Source organism: Trichoderma reesei (genome assembly GCF_000167675.1).
Source record: "Trichoderma reesei QM6a unplaced genomic scaffold TRIREscaffold_4, whole genome shotgun sequence".
Classification (NCBI taxonomy): Eukaryota; Fungi; Ascomycota; class Sordariomycetes; order Hypocreales; family Hypocreaceae; genus Trichoderma; species Trichoderma reesei.
This window is the reverse complement of record NW_006711151.1, coordinates 404,745-423,113: the sequence shown is the minus strand read 5'-3', so window position 1 is coordinate 423,113 and position 18,369 is coordinate 404,745. Positions and strand designations below refer to the sequence as shown.

Genomic DNA, 18,369 nt, shown 5'->3' with positions numbered 1-18,369 from the left:
TCGAGGCGCGTTTCCATTGTCAGCAGATCATGGCAGCGGCGGGTATATCGATAGCTAGCTTCTTGGTGTGCGGCAATTCCTGACTGGTGAGCGGAGAGGGGGCCCGACTTTCGATGCCTTTCGATGAAGCCATCAGGCAGTCGAGTTGGTGTGTAGAAGACATGGACAAGGCGGTTCCTGCAGCGTCAATTTTTGAGCTGTAATACAACGATTGCCGAGTGCGAGCGGCCTTCTTAAGACACAATGGCAAGCGGTTACCAGACTGGAACTGTCCAAGCTGCTGCCCCGTATGTAGTAGTATAAGATAGAGCAGAGGATAATCGGGTACAGGCAGCTTGAGCATCATAAAGCAGACCCCTGAGCAAGAGCTGGCGAGAAATGGGTGTCGCCCAAGGCAATAGTGGCCAGCTATTGACTGCAGAAGGAGAGCCAGTCGCCCTCCCTTCGGCCTGTCAGCTCGGCATGTGCTCGTCATTCTGAGCCACTTGCATGCAGGCAAGACAAACAGGCGAGTCTCCCAGGGAGATTCTGCGACCGAGACTTCGACAGCCAACCCAACACAGCTAGCAACGGCCAAGCCTTGGTCAGCTAAAACGAGGTGTCAAGATGGGAAGGGGGAAGAGAGATCGAGATGAAGAGGCCTGCACTCCTCACAAGGGTTCTCGGGCTCTTCGGCCTGACTGTCGTTATCCTAGGGCAGGGCGAGCATTTCCAATGTTGAGGGAGACGCTGACCTCATTGATGACGCTGCCGATGTCGTGCCCATCTGTGTCTTGAGGGACAATCGGGACCATCAAAGCGGTCATCACCATACAGTACGAGCAGCCAACCGGGATACATGGGGAAGAGCAAGCGAAGAAGAAGATGGAAGAAGAAGAAGAAGAAGAACATGATCTGTCAGCGACGCATCCTGCCGGAACCTGGCCCGGGAATCTGCATGATTCCTCCGAAAGAGCTGGGCAATCCCAACGGGCGTAGGGGCGTTGGATGGCCGTGTGTTGTAACTGCAATGGTGTATATCTCCTCTGGGCAAGACTGTCGAATCGTCATTGGGCAAGCGGCCGATCTCAATTCATCAGTCCAGCCCATGTCCTGGGCAATTTTGGTCTGCTGGCACCGCTGCATGTCCCCTTTAACGTTGAGTGATGGGAAGAGGAGTGAGCTAACAAGGGCGAGCCGTGCCTCTTGGTCCGGTGGCACTAATAGTCATGCCACACACTTGACAGCTGTTAGGCTGTAGCTAGTGTGTGTGTGTGTGTGTGGAGAGAGAGAGAGAGATAGTAGATAGAGAGAGAGTAGAGGAGAGACAGAGCGTGCAAGTGCAAGTGGCCGAGACAAGCAAGACAAACGTGTCTTTGCTTGCATGAGGCGTAGCGGCTGTTGAAGAAAGGGGAAAGGAAAACGAGGAGGGAAAAAAGGCGCACGAGAGACAGAGAGAGGGACAGCAGCCCCCCTCAATGGACCAAAACTAGCACCTTTGGCTCACATCGACTTGCCTGCCTCCTCCTTTCTTGTCTCTCGCATGGCTCCTGTCCGCCAGGGCGTTGCCGTGAGACAGCGCTGAAGACGAATCCCCCGCAATGCTCTACATATGACGCCTTGACAGCCATCGACAGCTCGCCTCAACGAGACAAGCCCGGTAGGCTTGGCGAGGGAGAGGCTTAGAAGGGCCTCGACAGCGAGGGACAAGGCGAGACAACGAAGCGCAGAAGCGTGTCATGGAGAGGTGCTCGATGATGCGTCTGTCTGTGTTCTGCCATGCGGCGGCACAGTGTTGAAGCTGGAGCGAGGGCAGCGAACGAGGGTGGGATTCGTACTGTAAGCTCCGCTGTTGTGTTGCGCCAGGCGGATCGTGACCCTCATGGCCCTGCAGGGCGCGCGTAAAGTGCTTGCATGAGGACGCTTTTTAGGCTGGCTGGCTGAGTTGACTGAGTGGCCGAGTGACTGAAGCTGGGGCTGGCAAACGAGACAGACGAGGCTCGTGCGAGAGCAGAAACACGATGAGGCGGAAGCGAGTTCGCGGGGGAGGCGGTGCGGCTGAAAGCGTGATATCAGTAGGAAACCTGGGAGTCACAGAAGAAGAGGAAGCAGGTAGAGGCATCACGAAAGTCACGTCACGTCTGATTCGGCCCTTTGCGGATGACGAGACGCGCTGGATGTCCGCCGAAGGGAAGGATAAAAAGGACAAGAGGAGGAGGAGGAGGCAATCAGCCCTAGAGCAAGAGGAGAGAGAGAGCGCAGAACATTGACATCTCGGAAAAGAGGGCAATTTGGGCGGCTTGAGAGAAGTCGAGATGAGACAAGCTGGAAGACAAGCTCGAGGTACTACCGCCGCATCTGGACGCTGTGGGGCCACTCACCGGGGGAAGGTGCCTGACAGCGGACAGTGCACAGTGCCAATTGAGTCCGTGTCCCGGCGCAGCGACGACACTGTCTGTGTGCCTGTCTCTCCTTTGCGGGTTCTGTAGCTACCAAGTACCTAGACAGGTATCCCGGCTGTAGGCTGTCTTTGCGCAAGAGAGTCGCGTTTCACATGGCTTCCACGCATCCGGCTTGCGCAGGTACTGAGCATGCTCGCAGACAATACCCATACGGTACCTACCTGCTGCCCCCGACCTCATCACCTCGCCTTTTGCACCAGATCCAAGTGGCAGCCGCATCCGGCCACTGTACGACCGCACACTGTGCAGCGCATACTGAACCCACGAACCTGAACCCAATGCGCTGCCACCCCTGTTCCAGGGCAGCGAGCTGGCCTCGTTGAGGCTTCTCCCCCCCTGAGGAGAAGAAGACAGACAGAACCCCCTGTCTGCTGAAATATTGATGCCTTGAGCTCACTTGTTGCTTGACTTTGGTACAATCCCTTTTGCGTCCTCACATGGTACCTACACTTATTGCAGCCGTTTGTGAAAGTACCTAGTAGTACCTAGATATCTACGGACCTATTTTTTCGCTCTCCTCACCCTTTGACCCTTTCCCGCTGCCAGTGTCTCTAGTGCCTAAAGGGTCCAGACGGATGCCCTCTAGCCCTCCAGCACTCAAGCGCTAAACCACCCGCCTAATTCCACTTGCACAGGGCACCAGCGCCTTAGCTGCTCAGGCCCCCCCCTGCTCTGTCGCACCCATTATAGCCCATCATCCCCTCCCCCCCCAGGGCACCGCTCAGCGCTCATATTACCTTGCGCATCGCCCTCCCGCTTCCCGCATTTCCAAGTTTCTGCAACCGCATTCACAGCAACAACATCAACAACACTCTTTTGCAACAGATCCGCACGACTTGCGGCTGCTGACATCCGATCACGATCCATCAGTCTACCTATTCCACCCATACGAACACCGCCTCAGCGTCATTCACTTGCCTCCCGTCGCCTCTGCCACTCGACTTCTGCTTCTTGGCTTATTCGTACGCGCATCCAACCAAACAGCCCAAAAGTCGCGACAACAACCACAACCACAACCACAACCACATACCACATACCACAACCAAACCTCACTTGGAAATCGCTGCCCAGCGCCAACACGGAATTTCCATCGCCATTGAACACTCGAAACACCACCACCGAGACAAAAAAAACGCGCCTCGTCATACCCAACAACATGCTCCTCCCATCCGCCTTCTCCTGCGACGGCGGAGCGCAAGCCACGCCTCTGCCGCGATCCCAACCCGCCCGCTTCGCATCGCCGCCCACGAGCCCGCCGTCGCTGTCCGCGCAGTACTCCATCGACAACATCATGAACACCTGCCGCTCGCTCCAGTCCCTCATCTCCATGACCGCCGCCCCCGTCGACCACGGCGCACTCGCGCCCGCGCCCACCCTGACGCAGCTCCCCACGCCGCCGCTCGCGCACGCCCCGACGCCCATGAAGCTGCGGCTGCGAGCGCGCCCCGTCAGGACAGCCACCGCCACTGATGGTAAAGGCGACGAGACGCCCGCCGCGAGAAAGAGAATCGCCAGGCGCGCGCCCCCGCGAGGCGCCAACAAGCGCCGGCGCGCAGACAGCGACGACATGGGGCGCGACGACGACTACTCTTCCTCCTCCTCCTCCTCCTCCTTCTCATCCTCCTCTTCCGACATGGACACCGAGGCCGAGCTGGACGCCGAGACGCTGCGCAACATGCCCTCCTTTACGGTGCCGTCATCGTCGCCGCAAGCGCCGTCGACGCCCAAGCGCGCGCGCATCTCGCCCGAGCAGCTGCCCCTGGGCCTCGAGCGGTCCGACTTTCACACCGTGCACCTCCTCGAGGGCCGCTCGCTGCTGGACCAGAGCGCGCGCAAGCCCGGGACGGACGTGCAGGTCGAGGCGGACGGCGCCGAGTGGAGCGTCGAGGACGACCGCGTGCTGGTCGAGCTGGTGCTGGAGAAGCTCAAGCTGTCCAAGATGGAGTGGCAGGACTGCGCGCGCAGCCTGGGCAGGGACCGGCACAGCGTGAACCGGCGCTGGAAGAGCCTCGTCATGAACGGCGACATTGGCGTCAAGACGCGGAGTCGCCGGGCGAGGCTGCCTTCTAGCTGGCGGTGATGAGCGACCACATTTCGTCGCATTTACACAGTCTTTTTTCCTTCTTTCTTCTTTCATTCATTCTTATAATATCCCTTTTGTGTTTTATTTGTTTCGTGGGAAGGAAAAAGGGCGTCGACTTTTGTGATCAAGGCTAGCGGTGTATCATCATCTTATCATTACTGTGTCTGTCTGTCTTGTCCCGTCTTTTTGGATACCTAACACCTATTTTCCTTTGTCCTGGTTTTACCTTTCAAACCAACTGACCAGCTCTTGTACCAACATCACCACCACCCTATCTTACATCCTGTCAATCTCGGTTCTACCATGTACTACATTACCTGTTCACCATAACAGCGCATTATTTGAGGGGGGAAACAACTTGGCGTCGAGGGGGAAAGCTCAAGGCCACTGGGAGGGAAAGGCAATCAGTGCCATCCGATACTATATGTACGCTGTCGAAAGTCTTTCTTCTTCTCCAAAATCCTTCTTCACATCTTGGATTTTTCTTTTACAACTTTCAACTTTGGCATCTTTGGATGTTTGGATGCCTTGCTTTGGGTATGAACTCTGGGATTATCATCACCAGTCGCGGCACTGCTATCTACTGCCTCAACCCACTACTTATTATCTATTACTACGATACCAATCTGAGTTTATCTTGATACAAGCTGGAACAGCATAATAAAAACTACTGTCAAATCACTATTCCTTCAGTATTGATTGATTAGAAGAAGTGTCTCCCCTCATGCGGCCATGATGTACGAATTCCCATCTCATCTCATCAGCACCCAACATCGAACAACCGCAACAAACCCTACCCAACCCCCTTTCCTTTCATTCATCTTGACAAAACTGTTGGGAGCACATGATACATCAAGTGATCAAAATTTAAAGACATGAAAAAAAAAAAAACAGCCACGTTCTTGTCTCAGCCTCTCCTCCCCTCACGACGTCGTCGTTGGTCCAAAACGTCGTCATCGATTTTTGCAGCAAAACCGTCTCAGACACACACTCTTTACAATTAGCCCCTCGTCTTCCAGCCTCCTCCTTCGTGTTTGCGCGCCCTTGATCCAAGGTACCTAAGGGAGGGCAGACAGATCTCGATCGTCAACTCAAACTAGGTAGGTAGTTGATGGGAAAATTCAGGCTTTGAATGGTATCTCTGGGCATGTAGATTTTGGGAGGACATCCTTTTGCTTGCGTCAGGTACTAATAAAATGGAAGTGGTTGTTTTGTTTGAGAAAGGGGTTCTTGTATGGCATAACCTCAGCTTCGCAGCAAATTCCTTTCTCTTCTTCTTCAATGTAATGAAGAGATGGGGAATCATGTCTGCTTAAGAAAAGACGCACTTGAATTACAGACAAAGTAATAAGCGTAAGTCCGTGCAGCAAGTCCCCTTATCTTCCAATGTCAAAGGAGGCGAAGAGAAAAGGCGATCCATCTATTACAAAGGGAGACCCTCACTCTCAAGTCCCAAGCCTATCGAGAATTTTGTCAACGAGGCACCATCTGATCTTACAAGCAATAGCAGGGAAGCTCCTTTATAGGCTATATGTACTTACCTTGGGTCAAGTAAATTCAGTTACTCCTCTCGCTCCCTTTAACGTTCGATACCCAGCCAGACCTCTGCTTTCTTACTCGGGTCGGGTGCACGCCTTAATTAACCGCCCTGTTACAACCAACTCATTGAGATTACCTAGGCAGCCCCTTGCTGTTCGTCGAGATAGCCTCCATCAGCTAACCTACATTACTCACTTTATTATCTACACAACACCTTCATGCATTACAGTACACAATAGCCTTTTCCTTGTGTCACGTCCAGTTAATTGCCTGGAATAGACCCTATATCTCGATGTACAGCCAGCTCAAGCCGCACATGGCTCTCTACCAAAATTCAGACTTCCGTCACAGACACTATTACGATATGAACAAAGAAAAGAAACATATAGTGGTCGTGCGTCAACGTAATCTTCGTTCGCTTTCTATATCTAAACTACCGTAAGCCACCATCACCCCCTCTCAACAGGAATATAAAAAAAGCTCGTAAATAGACATCATGCTTCTCATGCCATCTACCAAAGTATAGTAAAAAAACGCAACCCTTTACTCCGTCCTCAAAAGCACTGCATCATGCACGCACGCAATGTACCGACTCGATACTCGTCAAATCATGCCCACCGCACGACCGACCAGCACCTTCGTTCGATACAAGAGTATATATAGCCTATAAGACAGATATAAAAAGAAGAAGGGGGAAAAAAAAAAGAATAGCAAAACACGCTCATGGTGCCAATGCCCTTGGAAGGGAAAAAAAAAAGGCCAGCAATGCTCAAAACGGAAACGGACTGCCCTCGTCCTACGGGGGCGTCATCTGCTCCTCCTCCATCATCCTGCGCACCTCCTGCTCAAGGTTCTTGCTCGCGTCCGCCGCGCTGCTGCTGCCGTCGTCCTCGTCAATCGCCCCCGTCACCTTGTTGGCCAGCTCAATCTTCTTCTGGCACGCCTTGTAAATCAGCTCCTCGATTGTGTGCGTCGAGATGAGCCGGAGAACCTCCACGTCTCGCTTCTGGCCCAGGCGGTGCGCGCGGTTCTCCGCCTGGATGTCGTCCTGGGGGTTGTCCGACTGGTCAAAGATGATGACCTTGTTCGCCGACGTCAGGTTGATGCCCGTGCCGCCCGCGCCCGTCGTCAGCAGGAACGCGGGGATGCTCGTGTCTTGGTTGAACTCGTCAATCAGCGTCTGTCGTTCAGACACATTGGTGTTGCCCATGAGCACGCGGTGATCGATGCCTTGACGCGCAAGCACCTCTTGCAACAGCTCAATGATGCGTGAGAACTTGCTAAAGACGAGCACTCGGTCGCCGTTCCCCCGGTACTGCTTCAGGAGCTCCAAAAGCTTTCGAATCTTGCCGCTCTCGAGCTCTGTCGACGCCGGAATGTCGAAATCCTTTAGCAGGCGGGGGTAGTCACGGCACCAGAGGTGAAGCTCGAAATCGGACGAGTTCTTGAGCTCCTGAATCAGGTGCTTGATATCCGGCTGATGAAGCTCCGACTGGGGGAGCCTGTCCATCAGTATCTTGGCCATCTCGGTGACCTTGTCGTCCGTAAACTGGCGGCGGAAGAGCAGAGGGTGCAGCGCCGCCTTTCGCAGCTGTATCCACACGTTATTCTGGTCGTTTTGGCGACCGCGGGAGCCTCGCGCGGTACGCTGTGACGGCTCCATCTTGAAGAGTTCTTCATATTCATCATAAACCTCCTTTTGCTCCTTGGGCATATCGCAGTGAACAACGGTGCAGATCTTGCGCGGCATGTCTGACAGAACTTGGTCTTTGCGACGTTGAAGGATAAAGGGTTCGAGAATCGTCCTGGCACGCTTGACTCGTTCGCTGTACAGGAAAGCGCCGTTGGTGACGTCGCGGATTGTCACTTTTTGACTGAAGATGTACTGAATCTGGCTCATGTAGCCGTCAAAGAGCCTGGGGTTGATGAAGTTGAGCAGTGAAGTCATCTCCAGCAAATTGTTCTGGACGGGGGTGCCTGCATAGGATGTCGTTAGCATGTCAAATTCGCTCCCACGTTTGCGTCACTGCAGTGAGATAGATGTACCGGTCAGAAGCATCTTCCAAGAAGACGGAATCCTGCGAAGGTCCTTGTAAATCTTGGTCTCCGGGTTCTTCATCTTGTGCCCCTCGTCGAATATGGCCGCGTTGAGGTCAAACGACCGCATGGCCGCAATGTCCTCCTCCGAGTTGATTTGCGAATACGTCGCCAGAACGACATGGTAGGCATCGGGGTCGTTCTCGACTTCGTAGGCAATCTCTGCGCGCTCAGCCTGAGAGCCTCGGTATCCTATGACGGATAAGCCGGGCGCAAACTTGTTGAACTCGCCGAGCCAGTTGTTGTACGTGCTCGGGGGCACGACAATCAGGTTCGGCCACGGACGTCTGTCTTTGGGGTTCTTTTCGTCCTCCTCGACCAAATGGCAAATGAAGGAAATGACCTGGCAGGTCTTGCCGAGACCCATCTCGTCGGCAAGGATACAGCCAATGTCATAGTTGTAGAGGACCGACATCCAGTTCAGGCCATACAGCTGAAAGGGTTTCATGACGCAGTGACCGTCCATCATCTTGGGCTGACGAGGGACCAGCGGCTTCGAGTACTTGGTGCTGCTCAGGCTCTTGGGCGTTAGGGGAGCATCTTCGTCCGAGGGCGTCGACCGCGTGCTGCGTTTGTTCTGGCCAAACATGTCGAGGTCCCAAGACTCCACAACGCCCTTGACTGCCTGACCCTTGATTTCGCACTTGGCCACGACCTGATCGATGGCGGTGACAGCGTCCATGAAGACTTCAACGGCATCGACGACGGTCTCTCCGATGCTAATCCTGGCGGATTTGCGAGCACCGGGCTTTTTGTTGACGCTAACCTTTCTGGCCTGCGAGAGGTCGGCAAAGGGGCGCTTGTCAATGATGGGTTTCAGCAGGTCCTCCTTCATGCCCGTCATGGCGGCCAGCTCCTGAACGCTGCTCTCGTTGATACACACAAGCACCTTGTCGTCGTCTTCCTGCGACGCCTCGGGGGATTCCTCAGCCTGGTACGAGTCCTCTCTTCCATCGTCCACCAGGTCTATAACCAGTGGATCGTCGCTTGAGACAGGCGCCGGCGGTTCCTCCTCGGCAGGCTCGAGCGAAGAAGCACGTCTCTTTCGCAATCCTTGAATAAGGCGTCGTCTGGGCGGCGGGGGCTGCGGCTTCGGAGGGCTCGACGTGATGGAAGTGACTGAGGGCGAAGAGGCACGAGGCGTCTGTTTCCCGAGAGTGAGCATCTGGCCCTTTGATACGAGTCGTCGGTTGGCAGGCTGAGCAGCCGGTTTCGGAGCTCGGGGCTGTGCCTGTCGCGGCACATTGCGCTCCAGCCAAGCGATGGTGTCGTCGAGGTCGTTTCTGCACGCCTTAAGCGCTTCCTTGACCTTGTCCGACGGGTATCGCGAGCCAAAGATGTCGAAGATTTGCCGCATCTTGTTCCTTGTCACCTCTTCGTTGGCGGGCGGAGCAGGTGTATACGCATAGCTCGCGATTTGCGCCTTGAAGTTGGTAGGACGGATGTTTCCCCGGGGAGGCGTGATATCGTCGTCGTCGTCGTCCGAGATGAGATCGATGGGCTCTGGAGCTGGCTTCCGCGCGGGAACAGCAGCGGGTTGTGGTCGAGGAGGGCGAAAGACGGTGCCAGCGGGCGCCAGTCGAGAGCCCAGTCGCGTCTGTAGCTGCTGCTGCTGCTTTGACTGGAAGGGAGAGGACGCGGGGACCTCGATGACGCTGGGCGCGGGCGACGACGACTCGGGCAGCGTCAGGCCCGGACGGCCAAGGATCTGGGTTGCCTGGGTGGCATCGCGATCTTTCATGAAGGCGGACGGCGAGCAGGGGATGGTGTCCCCGGCGAGCTCATCCATGTCGTGGGCGGGCAGCGGGACTCGTCGAGAAGGCGTTCGCGGCACGATGCCCAGTTGCGATAGCGGCGGCAGTGGAGATGAACTTCGTGCCATGATGTGAAAGAAGGAGGGAAGAGGAAAAGAAAGAAGACGAGGAATTGGCCCTTTAGGGGAGGGGGGAGGGGGCGAAAGTGAGAAAAGCAGTGTTCCAAGACAGCAGGCTGAAAAGTCTAGAGACGCGCAACCCAGATGCAAAGCTGAGATGAAAGTGACACAAACGTGAGGAGGAGGAGCAATTGAGAAGCATTCAGACCAGAGAAACGCTCAATGGCACAACCAGGACAAAAAAAAGAGAGAAAAGAAAAGAAAGCCGAGACAAAAGAGGAACTAGGGACAGCCGCTCGCCAGATCTGTTGTAACTAAAGTGGCGTAGTATCCGAGTCGGTAGAGAGCTACCTAGGTAGTATTACCCCGTACTTTGACAGATGTGAGGTCGAGGAGATGCAGCGCAGTGGAGGGAGGCATGAAGCCCAAATGGCCGCCACTTTTTTTTCTCTCTCTCTCAGTCCGTTGTTTTTTTTCCCGCCCCAACTTTTCGTGACGATCCGGAGACGCGCCGTGAGTGTGAACACCAAGTCGCGAAGTCACATGACCACTTTACCGCTCCTGAACTGGTGCATCAAGACAAAGAGGAAGGACAACATACTAACATCACATCACATCAACTCTTGTTGAGAGCCGTCATCTTCTGGAAACCGACCAAAGAACAACAGGCGGGAAAGGGCCAATACTGGACTATCATAACTCAACAAAGAGCAGAAGAAAAAAGGACACGGACAAGATCCCATTTGCCCTAACCACATTCCGCTCTTATCATACATAGCTGAGACCCTCTTCTGGCGAGAGCTCTATCCCATCTCCCTCATACCTCATTGGGCCCCATCTCAGCTTAACTCATCTCAACCTCATCTCACCACCGACCACAATCAAGAATTACAGACACAACGCGCAACACACACACACTTCACCCTCGCAACCAGCTCAACACCACCTGAAACAAAAAATGGCAACCCGCCGCATCATCGCCTCCGAAAAGACAATCCTCGAAAAAGACGACACCGCCCAGGAGAAATCCAACATCAGCCCCGCCGTGCCAAAGTACGCAAAACTCACATCAACATCACCTTTCCATCTTCCTCTCATCCTGTCATCCAAAACCCACACCTTTCTTACCTATACAGAAAATATAGATGCACATGTTTTTTTTTTCTTATCTTTTTTATCATACCCTCATTCCATTATTGATTCTCTAACTACTCGTTTCCTGTTCTCCTGATACAAATTAACTGACAATAACAAATCGCAGAGATGTCATCTATAAGCTCCTCGGCTTCTCCGCAGCCATGATCATCGTCCCCATTGGATCTTACTTTATGACCGTCCACACAATCTTCAACGGTCAGGCTTTCTTTCATCTTTTCCCTTTAAAAAACCAGGAGATCTGACTCGACTGACACGTACATTCACAGGAAACTCATCGCTGGCTGGCGGCATGGCCGCCGTGCTCGCCAACGTCGTCCTCATCTCATACATCATCGTAGCCATGAAGGAGGACCAGACGGATCTACAAAAGGACGGCAAGCCCGACAGCAAAAAGACACAGTAACCACTTGATCATGTACAAAGTCGCATCGTACCCATCGTTTACAGCAGCACACGTTTCACTCTGCATGGCACAAAAAGGAGCAGAACATGTCCAACGAGGCCAAATGAATTCAAAATAAGAAAACACGAAAATAATAATAATAATCGTCTCCTATTCATTATGTTTGTAGAGCCCGTCGCCGAGACAGGCTGTTCTGGTCGTCTCTCTTCCGGGAGACACTGTCTATATGCCACAAGGAGCGTCTTGACTGGGGAATGCAGTGGCACCACTGCCATGGACCGAGCCATGCCTCTTTGCCGCGCATCTCAACAGCACATGATTATTTCTCCTCCAGAGCCAACGGGCAAGGATTCATCAACACCGCAACGCCGCATGACGGAGCTTGTCCGCGTATATACCGTTCCTTTCCACAGTGTCATGTGCTAAACGCTCGTCTTACAGAGCTTTCAAACAAACGAGATTCCCAATCGTCCAAGAAAAAAAAAGAATAAATGCAGGAACAGGAAGAAACAAAACAAGACTGACATCCACCCAATTCGTATTCGTCTCTCCCCGGCCGGCAGTAAAGGCGTAATTATAAGCAGCAAGCAAAGAGATGCTCAGACCCAATCGTGAAGCAACTGAATGGAGCCGTTTCCATCCACGCCGCCAAGAGGAAAAAAAGAAGAAAGAGAAATGGGAGAGTGAGGGAGCGTGTGTGTGTGTGTGTGTGTGTTAGAGTGCGTGGAAGAGACTCGGGTCCAGGAACATGTACAAAAGAAAACGCAAGGGAGAGTGTGTTAAACGGGGTATTTGACTTTCCAGAAGACTTAGGAGTTTTTACTAAACCGGCGGGAAAACCAGCTCTTTCGCTTCTCGCCCCCAGACGGCGTCGTGGAAACTTGTCTCTTAAGCAACGTAGCATCCTTCCTAGGGATCGCTGACTGAGGATTTTGGTAACTCGCGTTCGGCTGCGTCGGCATCTTGCTGGCCGGGGCCGTGAGGTTGACCGTCAACATGGGAGGCTTGTAGGACTGGGACTGGCTGAAGGCGATGCCATAGTCGTTCACTTGCTTGGCTGGGGAGGTCCGGTGAATCGAGCTGTTGTCACTGCTAGTAGGGTCGGTTTGATAACCTGCAGGATCCGAGTTTCCACTGGCGGCTGCCGATGTCACTGTCTCGTAGGAGCGATCCTTGTGAGGCAAGGGGTAGACGCCCTGCTCGCGGCCGTACGTTCGGAGTTGCGGCTCAGAAGCCATGGCCATCCGGGAGGTCTGTTCGCGGGAAGGGCGTCGCCCGCCGCTGGGGCCTGCATTCGTCGTATAGTAGCCGCCGTTGCTGCTGTATTGTTGGTTGTCGAAGTAGCTGTTCCTCGCCGACATGGGTGGTGGTGGCCCAAACTGGCTGCCCTCTCCTCGAAAGGAGGCGGCGCGGCTGCCATAGTAGCTGTCCTGAGGGAAACGGGGTTGGTTTGCTATTGCGAACGTTAGAATGGCCGCCCTGAGAGCTGCGTTCACGAGTACCGCGCCCACATACCTCTATAATAGCTGTTTCTACGGCTAAAGTTTGCTGAAGGGTCCGTTTCTGCTACGGGGTTAGCTCGAAGCGCTCTCCTCGAGTAGCTGTTACCGGATATCAAGCTCACCTGAGCGATGCATGGACCTGCGGGCAAAGTCGCCTTCAATTGCCGCCTCGAAGCTTCGGATAGTGTCGAGAGGTCGTTCCCAGCGGTTGCGAGTAGGGTTGGAGAGATCGGGGTCCGCTAGAGGAGAGCAAGAATGTGAGCCAGAGTGGTCATTGGCAAGCATTCCAGAGCATATATCATACCAATTACGTTTCCATACGCATCCTTGTGCTGAATGGAGCGCAGAGGCGGGCGTGACGACGCCGTCATCATGGCTTCGACAGCTAAACAACACCAAATGTCAGTGAGAGAGACAGGCAGAGAGAGAGCACGGCGCCAGGCGCGATATGGGACACAACGTACAGGGCTCCGCTTCGTTCATGGCCAACGTTGGATCAGCCTTGCTGTGGAGGCGTCTAGTTTCCTTTTCAGCGTGCGTTTCGTGCAGGTCGATCTTGTTGCTGGCAGAGTTCTTGCGAGACTTGTCGGAGAGAAAACTAAATCTTCGCGAGCTCGGCCTCTGCTGGTGCTGTTGGTGCGGTTGCTGCTGCGTCTGAGTCTGGGACTGCGCTGCTGGCTGCTGCGGGAAGGCCTGCTGAGTGGGCGACGGCAGACCGCGCTCCTTGTCTCCTGGAGTCGCCATGGCGCCTGCGTCTGGGACTGCAGCTTCTTTATCTCTGGATGAGCTAGACGAGATAGCTGGGGCTCTGTGACGAGGACGCCCAGGGCATTCGGCAGGTTCGTGGAGATCGAGCGATCAGTGCGGGTCGCAGACCGGCGGACGATAATGTCCCAGGAGGAGACTGGACGGTCGTCGTCGCACAGCAGTGCCAGTAATTAATGTTCAATGTTACGGGGGGCCCTGGCCAAGGCACAGGAACGGGGCGTGCACGGCTCGACTGCAGCCTGAGTCGAGTAGTGTAGAGACGATGCTGGGATGCCGAGAGAGCGGACGACGAGCAGCGCGTGTATCTCTGCGAGGAGCCCAAAAAAACCACGACGGCCAGAGAGGCAATTCCAGGCGGTGGGAGACGGGGAGGGAGGAAAAGAAGCAGCTCGCGATGGTTGTCTGACGAGGCCGCGAGCGAGCTGGGCTGGGAGAGAGAGAAGAAAAAGACTGGAGGTTGGCGGGAGAGGTTGGGGGCGAGGCGAACGATGTTTCCGGAGCCTTTTGGCTATCAGCAGGTGGAAACCGGGCAGCCTGTAAGAAGCTGTCGCCCAGCAGCTTGTGGTGCCAGAGCTGCGTGGCAGCGGGTAACGATAGAGGGAATCTAGCCCTAGCAGCACGGCGGGCCAGGGGGGGGAGGGGTGTGTCGAGGCGCTGCAGGCCAGGGAGCTCCGTGGTGCAATAACTAGTACGCGCTAGGTACCTGGCGACCGGGCCTATGACGCCAAGCTCGGGAGGTCGAGCGCTTGTAGTGTTTGATTCGCACTTGGGGAGGCAGTCAGACTTGAAAGGTGGATGGACTGTCTGGTCCCGGAAGCTGCTGCACAGGCGGAGGAGGAGGAGGAGGAGGAGGATGGAGGATGGAGGATGGAGTGGTTCTGGTCGCGGCGCCGGGGATGTGACAGGGCACAAGAAGCGGCGTGACGTTCGCTTTGAGGAGAGGAGAGAAGAGGCCTGAACCCTTGGATGGCTGGTGGATGGATCGATGGACGGGCCGTTGGCAGGGGGAGAGATGGAGGGGGGAGGAAAAGAAAGAGGAACAGAGAAAGAGAGAGAGAGAGGACAGAATAGGGGCGCAGCGGGAAGAACGAATGATGAGAGTGAGAGAGAAAGTCAGAGGGAGAGTTTGACAGAGAGTGTGAGTGAGTGAGAGAGAGAGGGGGAGAGAGAGTCGCAGAGGCAGACAAGAAAGAATGGATGGCAGAGAAGATGGACGAAAACGAAAGAAGAAGGTGGACGCAGCCTAGAAGCTCACGACCAAACGAGCAGCCGGCTCAGCGCAAAAATGGCAAAAATAGCAGCCGGGACGGAGGTGGGAGGCCCCAAATCGATTCCAGAGCCGGCACGATGAAAACGACGATATAGTGCTTTTGCGATAGAGATGGGCTTTCGCAATACGATGCTGCCAAATGCCTGCAAACATTGACTTTGGCCTTGTGGCTGAGCTGCCTTTACCGCAGTTGGCCAGTGGCACCGGTTCCTGTCAGCTGGAGGCGCTCTTGTGGCCGCTGCCTTTTCGTCTTTGTTTCGATGTTATTGAGTTTGCCTCTCCTTTTCACCTTCTCCTCTCATCGCGACCCAATTGAACGACTCTCGAGCCAAGCAAACACGCCGCCTTAGACTACATCGTTCTCTCGTTCCTTTCTCTCCTACGAGAATTGATTGAATTCTCTGCCTGACAAACAGACCGTCCGCGATCCGTGTCTCGTACTGTACACACGCTCAGCGACGGGGTGCGGCTAGTGAATGCACGCTCGATTACGAGGCCTGCTTGATTGATCTCCCTCTGGCGCAGTGTGGCTGGTGTTGTCCCAGTCACATCAAACCTGTGCTCTGACGCGCTGCCACCGCACCAGACCAGACGCCGTTGCCTCTGCTGACGTCAATTGCTCAGTTTCCTCTCGCTCTCCGGCTCTTGCGTGTCCGACCCAGGCTCGTACGTGTACTCGCTCGTGGTACAGCCAGCAAGGGGGGGAGGGAATGGAGGGATGGACAAAGGAGAAGCTGCCTGGAAAGGCTAGAAGTTCGAGGCTTGCAAGAGAGAGAGGAAAAAAAAAAAAGAAACAAGGACCAGCGCCGCGAAACTCCCTGGATCCAGCTTGACCCAGCTGGACGAGACAAGCTTGTCGACGCCTCTTGACTCTCCGTGTCAATCGCTTCTTGTTCCTCTTCTCTATTTTTTCTTCGGCGGGTGGATGCGATGCCGCGACGTCGAACAACGACTGGCTGCCGGCCAACAGGCTGCCCACCACTACAGGGCTTGGTGCGAAATAGTACGATGGAGCTGCTGGCTGGGCGAGACGGAGTTCCTGGAGCTGGCCTGCCGGCTCCCCTTGGGTCTCCCCCCCCCCCCTGCTGCGTGTCCACCGGCGGCTTCTTGGTTTTGGGCGACGATGACACAACCGCCCGTTGTCTCAGACCGCATGCGGCTGCTGGTTAATATAATCAAGTGGAGAGCGCAGGGTGTGCGCTGAGGGAAGCGTGTGTGTCTCGGCGCCACTTGGGGCGAGGAATCGAGATTCGGCGGCTGAGCGAGATGGGAACGGGAGAAGGGAAAACGGAAGAGGGCCAGAACGACTGACGATTATCATCAGTCCAGTCCAGCCCGGCGCGACACGACATCGATGCTGCGATTGGCACGAGATTTTCCATTAGTCGCTGCTGCTGACGATGATGATGCGCAAGGACCGAATACGAAACCACCAGAGAGGGGGGAGGAGACGACAGAACATCACGAGACAGGCGAGAGGGAGAGAAAATCAGCAGAAGCAGAAGCAGAAGCAGAAGCAGAAAAGGCTCGTAGCAGACGGGGACAGTATTGCTACTACCACAAACTCTCAATGGCTGCTGGGTGGGATTGGACAACCCCAGGCCTTGGGTGAGGTGCCGAGATGCGTGATGCTGGCTGAATACGAGGTGGGCGGCAAAAGCAGACAAGACGGGCTGCAGCATCCCAGCGCGCTACTGTACTCGTATACATACTATGTACGGAGTATGGAGTCACCGCGTCTGCTATGCGGGTGCGGCAGCTCGAGGACGAGCTTCGAGACATCGGAAGACAGCGCCAGCAAGCGAGCACCGCCAGAGCGCCGTGATGCCCGCGTGGCGCTGGTTGATCCTCTCCCAAGGTCCTCGTCCTCTTGCTCATGCTCTCCGGACTTTGTACATACATAGTATGTGCGTATGTGCATACGTACGTCGGTCGATCGCGAGTGAGATATGATGCGATTTGAGACTCGCCAAGATCGACCAGGTGTGCGTCAACCTGAACTGTGGCTGATGGCCGCCCTTTGCCTCCTCGACACCTGCTGGTTGTTTCACCAGGCATTTCCATCGCAGCAAAACATCTCTCTGCGCCTCCTCTCATTCCTGCATACGATGCATTACTCTATTGATTTTCCCCTCTGCAGCGTCACGGCAATATCTGCAGGAAATTCCAGATAGAGAGAGAGAGAGAGTGAGAGATAAGACGAGAGGAGGAGCAAATTGCGCCAGCCACGAATCCATGCTTGCTTCGACTTGCCCAAGTCTGGCGTGACCCGGGAGCCATGGAAGTGAGTGCTACCTTGCGTCTGCGACTGCTAATACTGTACAGCGCAAGGAACGGAGCATCATGATACTAGTATTACTATGGAGCACCCAAGGTTGCAGTGCTCGTATCACCATCCATCAGCTGCTCTGTTGGCTCGGGCATTCCCCAGGCCTCCGTCTTGTCCGTCCCCACGGCTCGATACGCTCCTCATCGACATCGTGCTTGTCAACCATCCTGCAATCGTCCATCCCCCCAAGAATCGCATCCAGAAATAGACGGCCGGGGTCGGCAATTGGTGGCGTGGGATCAGCTCTCAATGCCTCCACGTCTTGAACCAAACCAAACCAAACCTTAATGCTTCGAACGAGGAGCTTACTAGTAGAAGGTATCGTAATGGATCTTGACGATGGTCCGTCTCTTTGCCTCTCTCTGCCTCTCTAGGTACCTACCCGCTCTTTTCCCCCTCATTCTCTCTGGCATTTCGCCCTGCTGGTTACCTCTCTGGATTAACCTTTTTTCTCTCTCTCTCTCTTCTGCTTATCTTTTCCTTCTAATTTTACATGTCGCGGGACGTCGTGTCACTTGTGGAAGCTCGGATGTCACGATCCGTACATGGAGGTTTAATATGCGCTCGGCCAGGCACAGGGCCAGTTCTGAGTCGTCGGTTGCACATTGTCTCTTGTCTATCATTTTCTGCTGTCTCACGGCATCACGGCGTCACGACTCAGGACGACGAGGCTCAATACTATTACTACCAGTGACGCCCGTTATCAGCAACTTGAATGAATGCCTGCAGGCTGCAGTGTTCCGCACAAGTACACAAGTACTAGTCTACCTCATGTAGTGCGACCATTTGCGGCCACGGCTACAAAGGTAATCCTACCTAGTACTGCACGATACGAAATGGTGTGCCTCTGCCAGAATGTTCCTGGACAAGCGCGCTTCGTGTTTCTGGCGCCGCATCATCAAGCCT

General features: G+C 54.7%; 4 protein-coding genes across 4 annotated transcripts; 2 read left to right on the top strand and 2 right to left on the bottom strand.

Moving 5' to 3' along the window:
* Window positions 1-3,597: 3,597 nt before the first annotated feature.
* On the top strand, window positions 3,598-4,521 carry TRIREDRAFT_104762 (uncharacterized protein; the record flags this gene model as incomplete). The annotated part of the gene is made up of 2 exons (XM_006963304.1): window positions 3,598-4,131; window positions 4,195-4,521. The coding sequence occupies 2 exons, from the start codon at window positions 3,598-3,600 to the stop codon at window positions 4,519-4,521; spliced, it is 861 nt and encodes a 286-aa protein (XP_006963366.1).
* Window positions 4,522-6,859: 2,338 nt separating this feature from the next.
* Window positions 6,860-10,042, bottom strand: TRIREDRAFT_2826 (helicase; the record flags this gene model as incomplete). Its single annotated transcript, XM_006962983.1, has 2 exons — window positions 6,860-8,040; window positions 8,110-10,042. The coding sequence occupies 2 exons, from the start codon at window positions 10,040-10,042 to the stop codon at window positions 6,860-6,862; spliced, it is 3,114 nt and encodes a 1,037-aa protein (XP_006963045.1).
* Window positions 10,043-10,991: 949 nt separating this feature from the next.
* Window positions 10,992-11,594, top strand: TRIREDRAFT_57832 (uncharacterized protein; the record flags this gene model as incomplete). The annotated part of the gene is made up of 3 exons (XM_006963303.1): window positions 10,992-11,086; window positions 11,295-11,386; window positions 11,458-11,594. 3 exons carry the CDS (start codon window positions 10,992-10,994, stop codon window positions 11,592-11,594), a joined length of 324 nt encoding a protein of 107 aa, XP_006963365.1.
* Window positions 11,595-12,403: 809 nt separating this feature from the next.
* On the bottom strand, window positions 12,404-14,259 carry TRIREDRAFT_120623 (uncharacterized protein; the record flags this gene model as incomplete). Its single annotated transcript, XM_006963120.1, has 5 exons — window positions 13,561-14,259; window positions 13,401-13,481; window positions 13,219-13,335; window positions 13,110-13,157; window positions 12,404-13,047 (listed from the first exon to the last, which is right to left on the bottom strand). The coding sequence occupies exons 1-5, from the start codon at window positions 13,838-13,840 to the stop codon at window positions 12,404-12,406; spliced, it is 1,170 nt and encodes a 389-aa protein (XP_006963182.1). The 5' UTR covers window positions 13,841-14,259.
* Window positions 14,260-18,369: the final 4,110 nt, after the last annotated feature.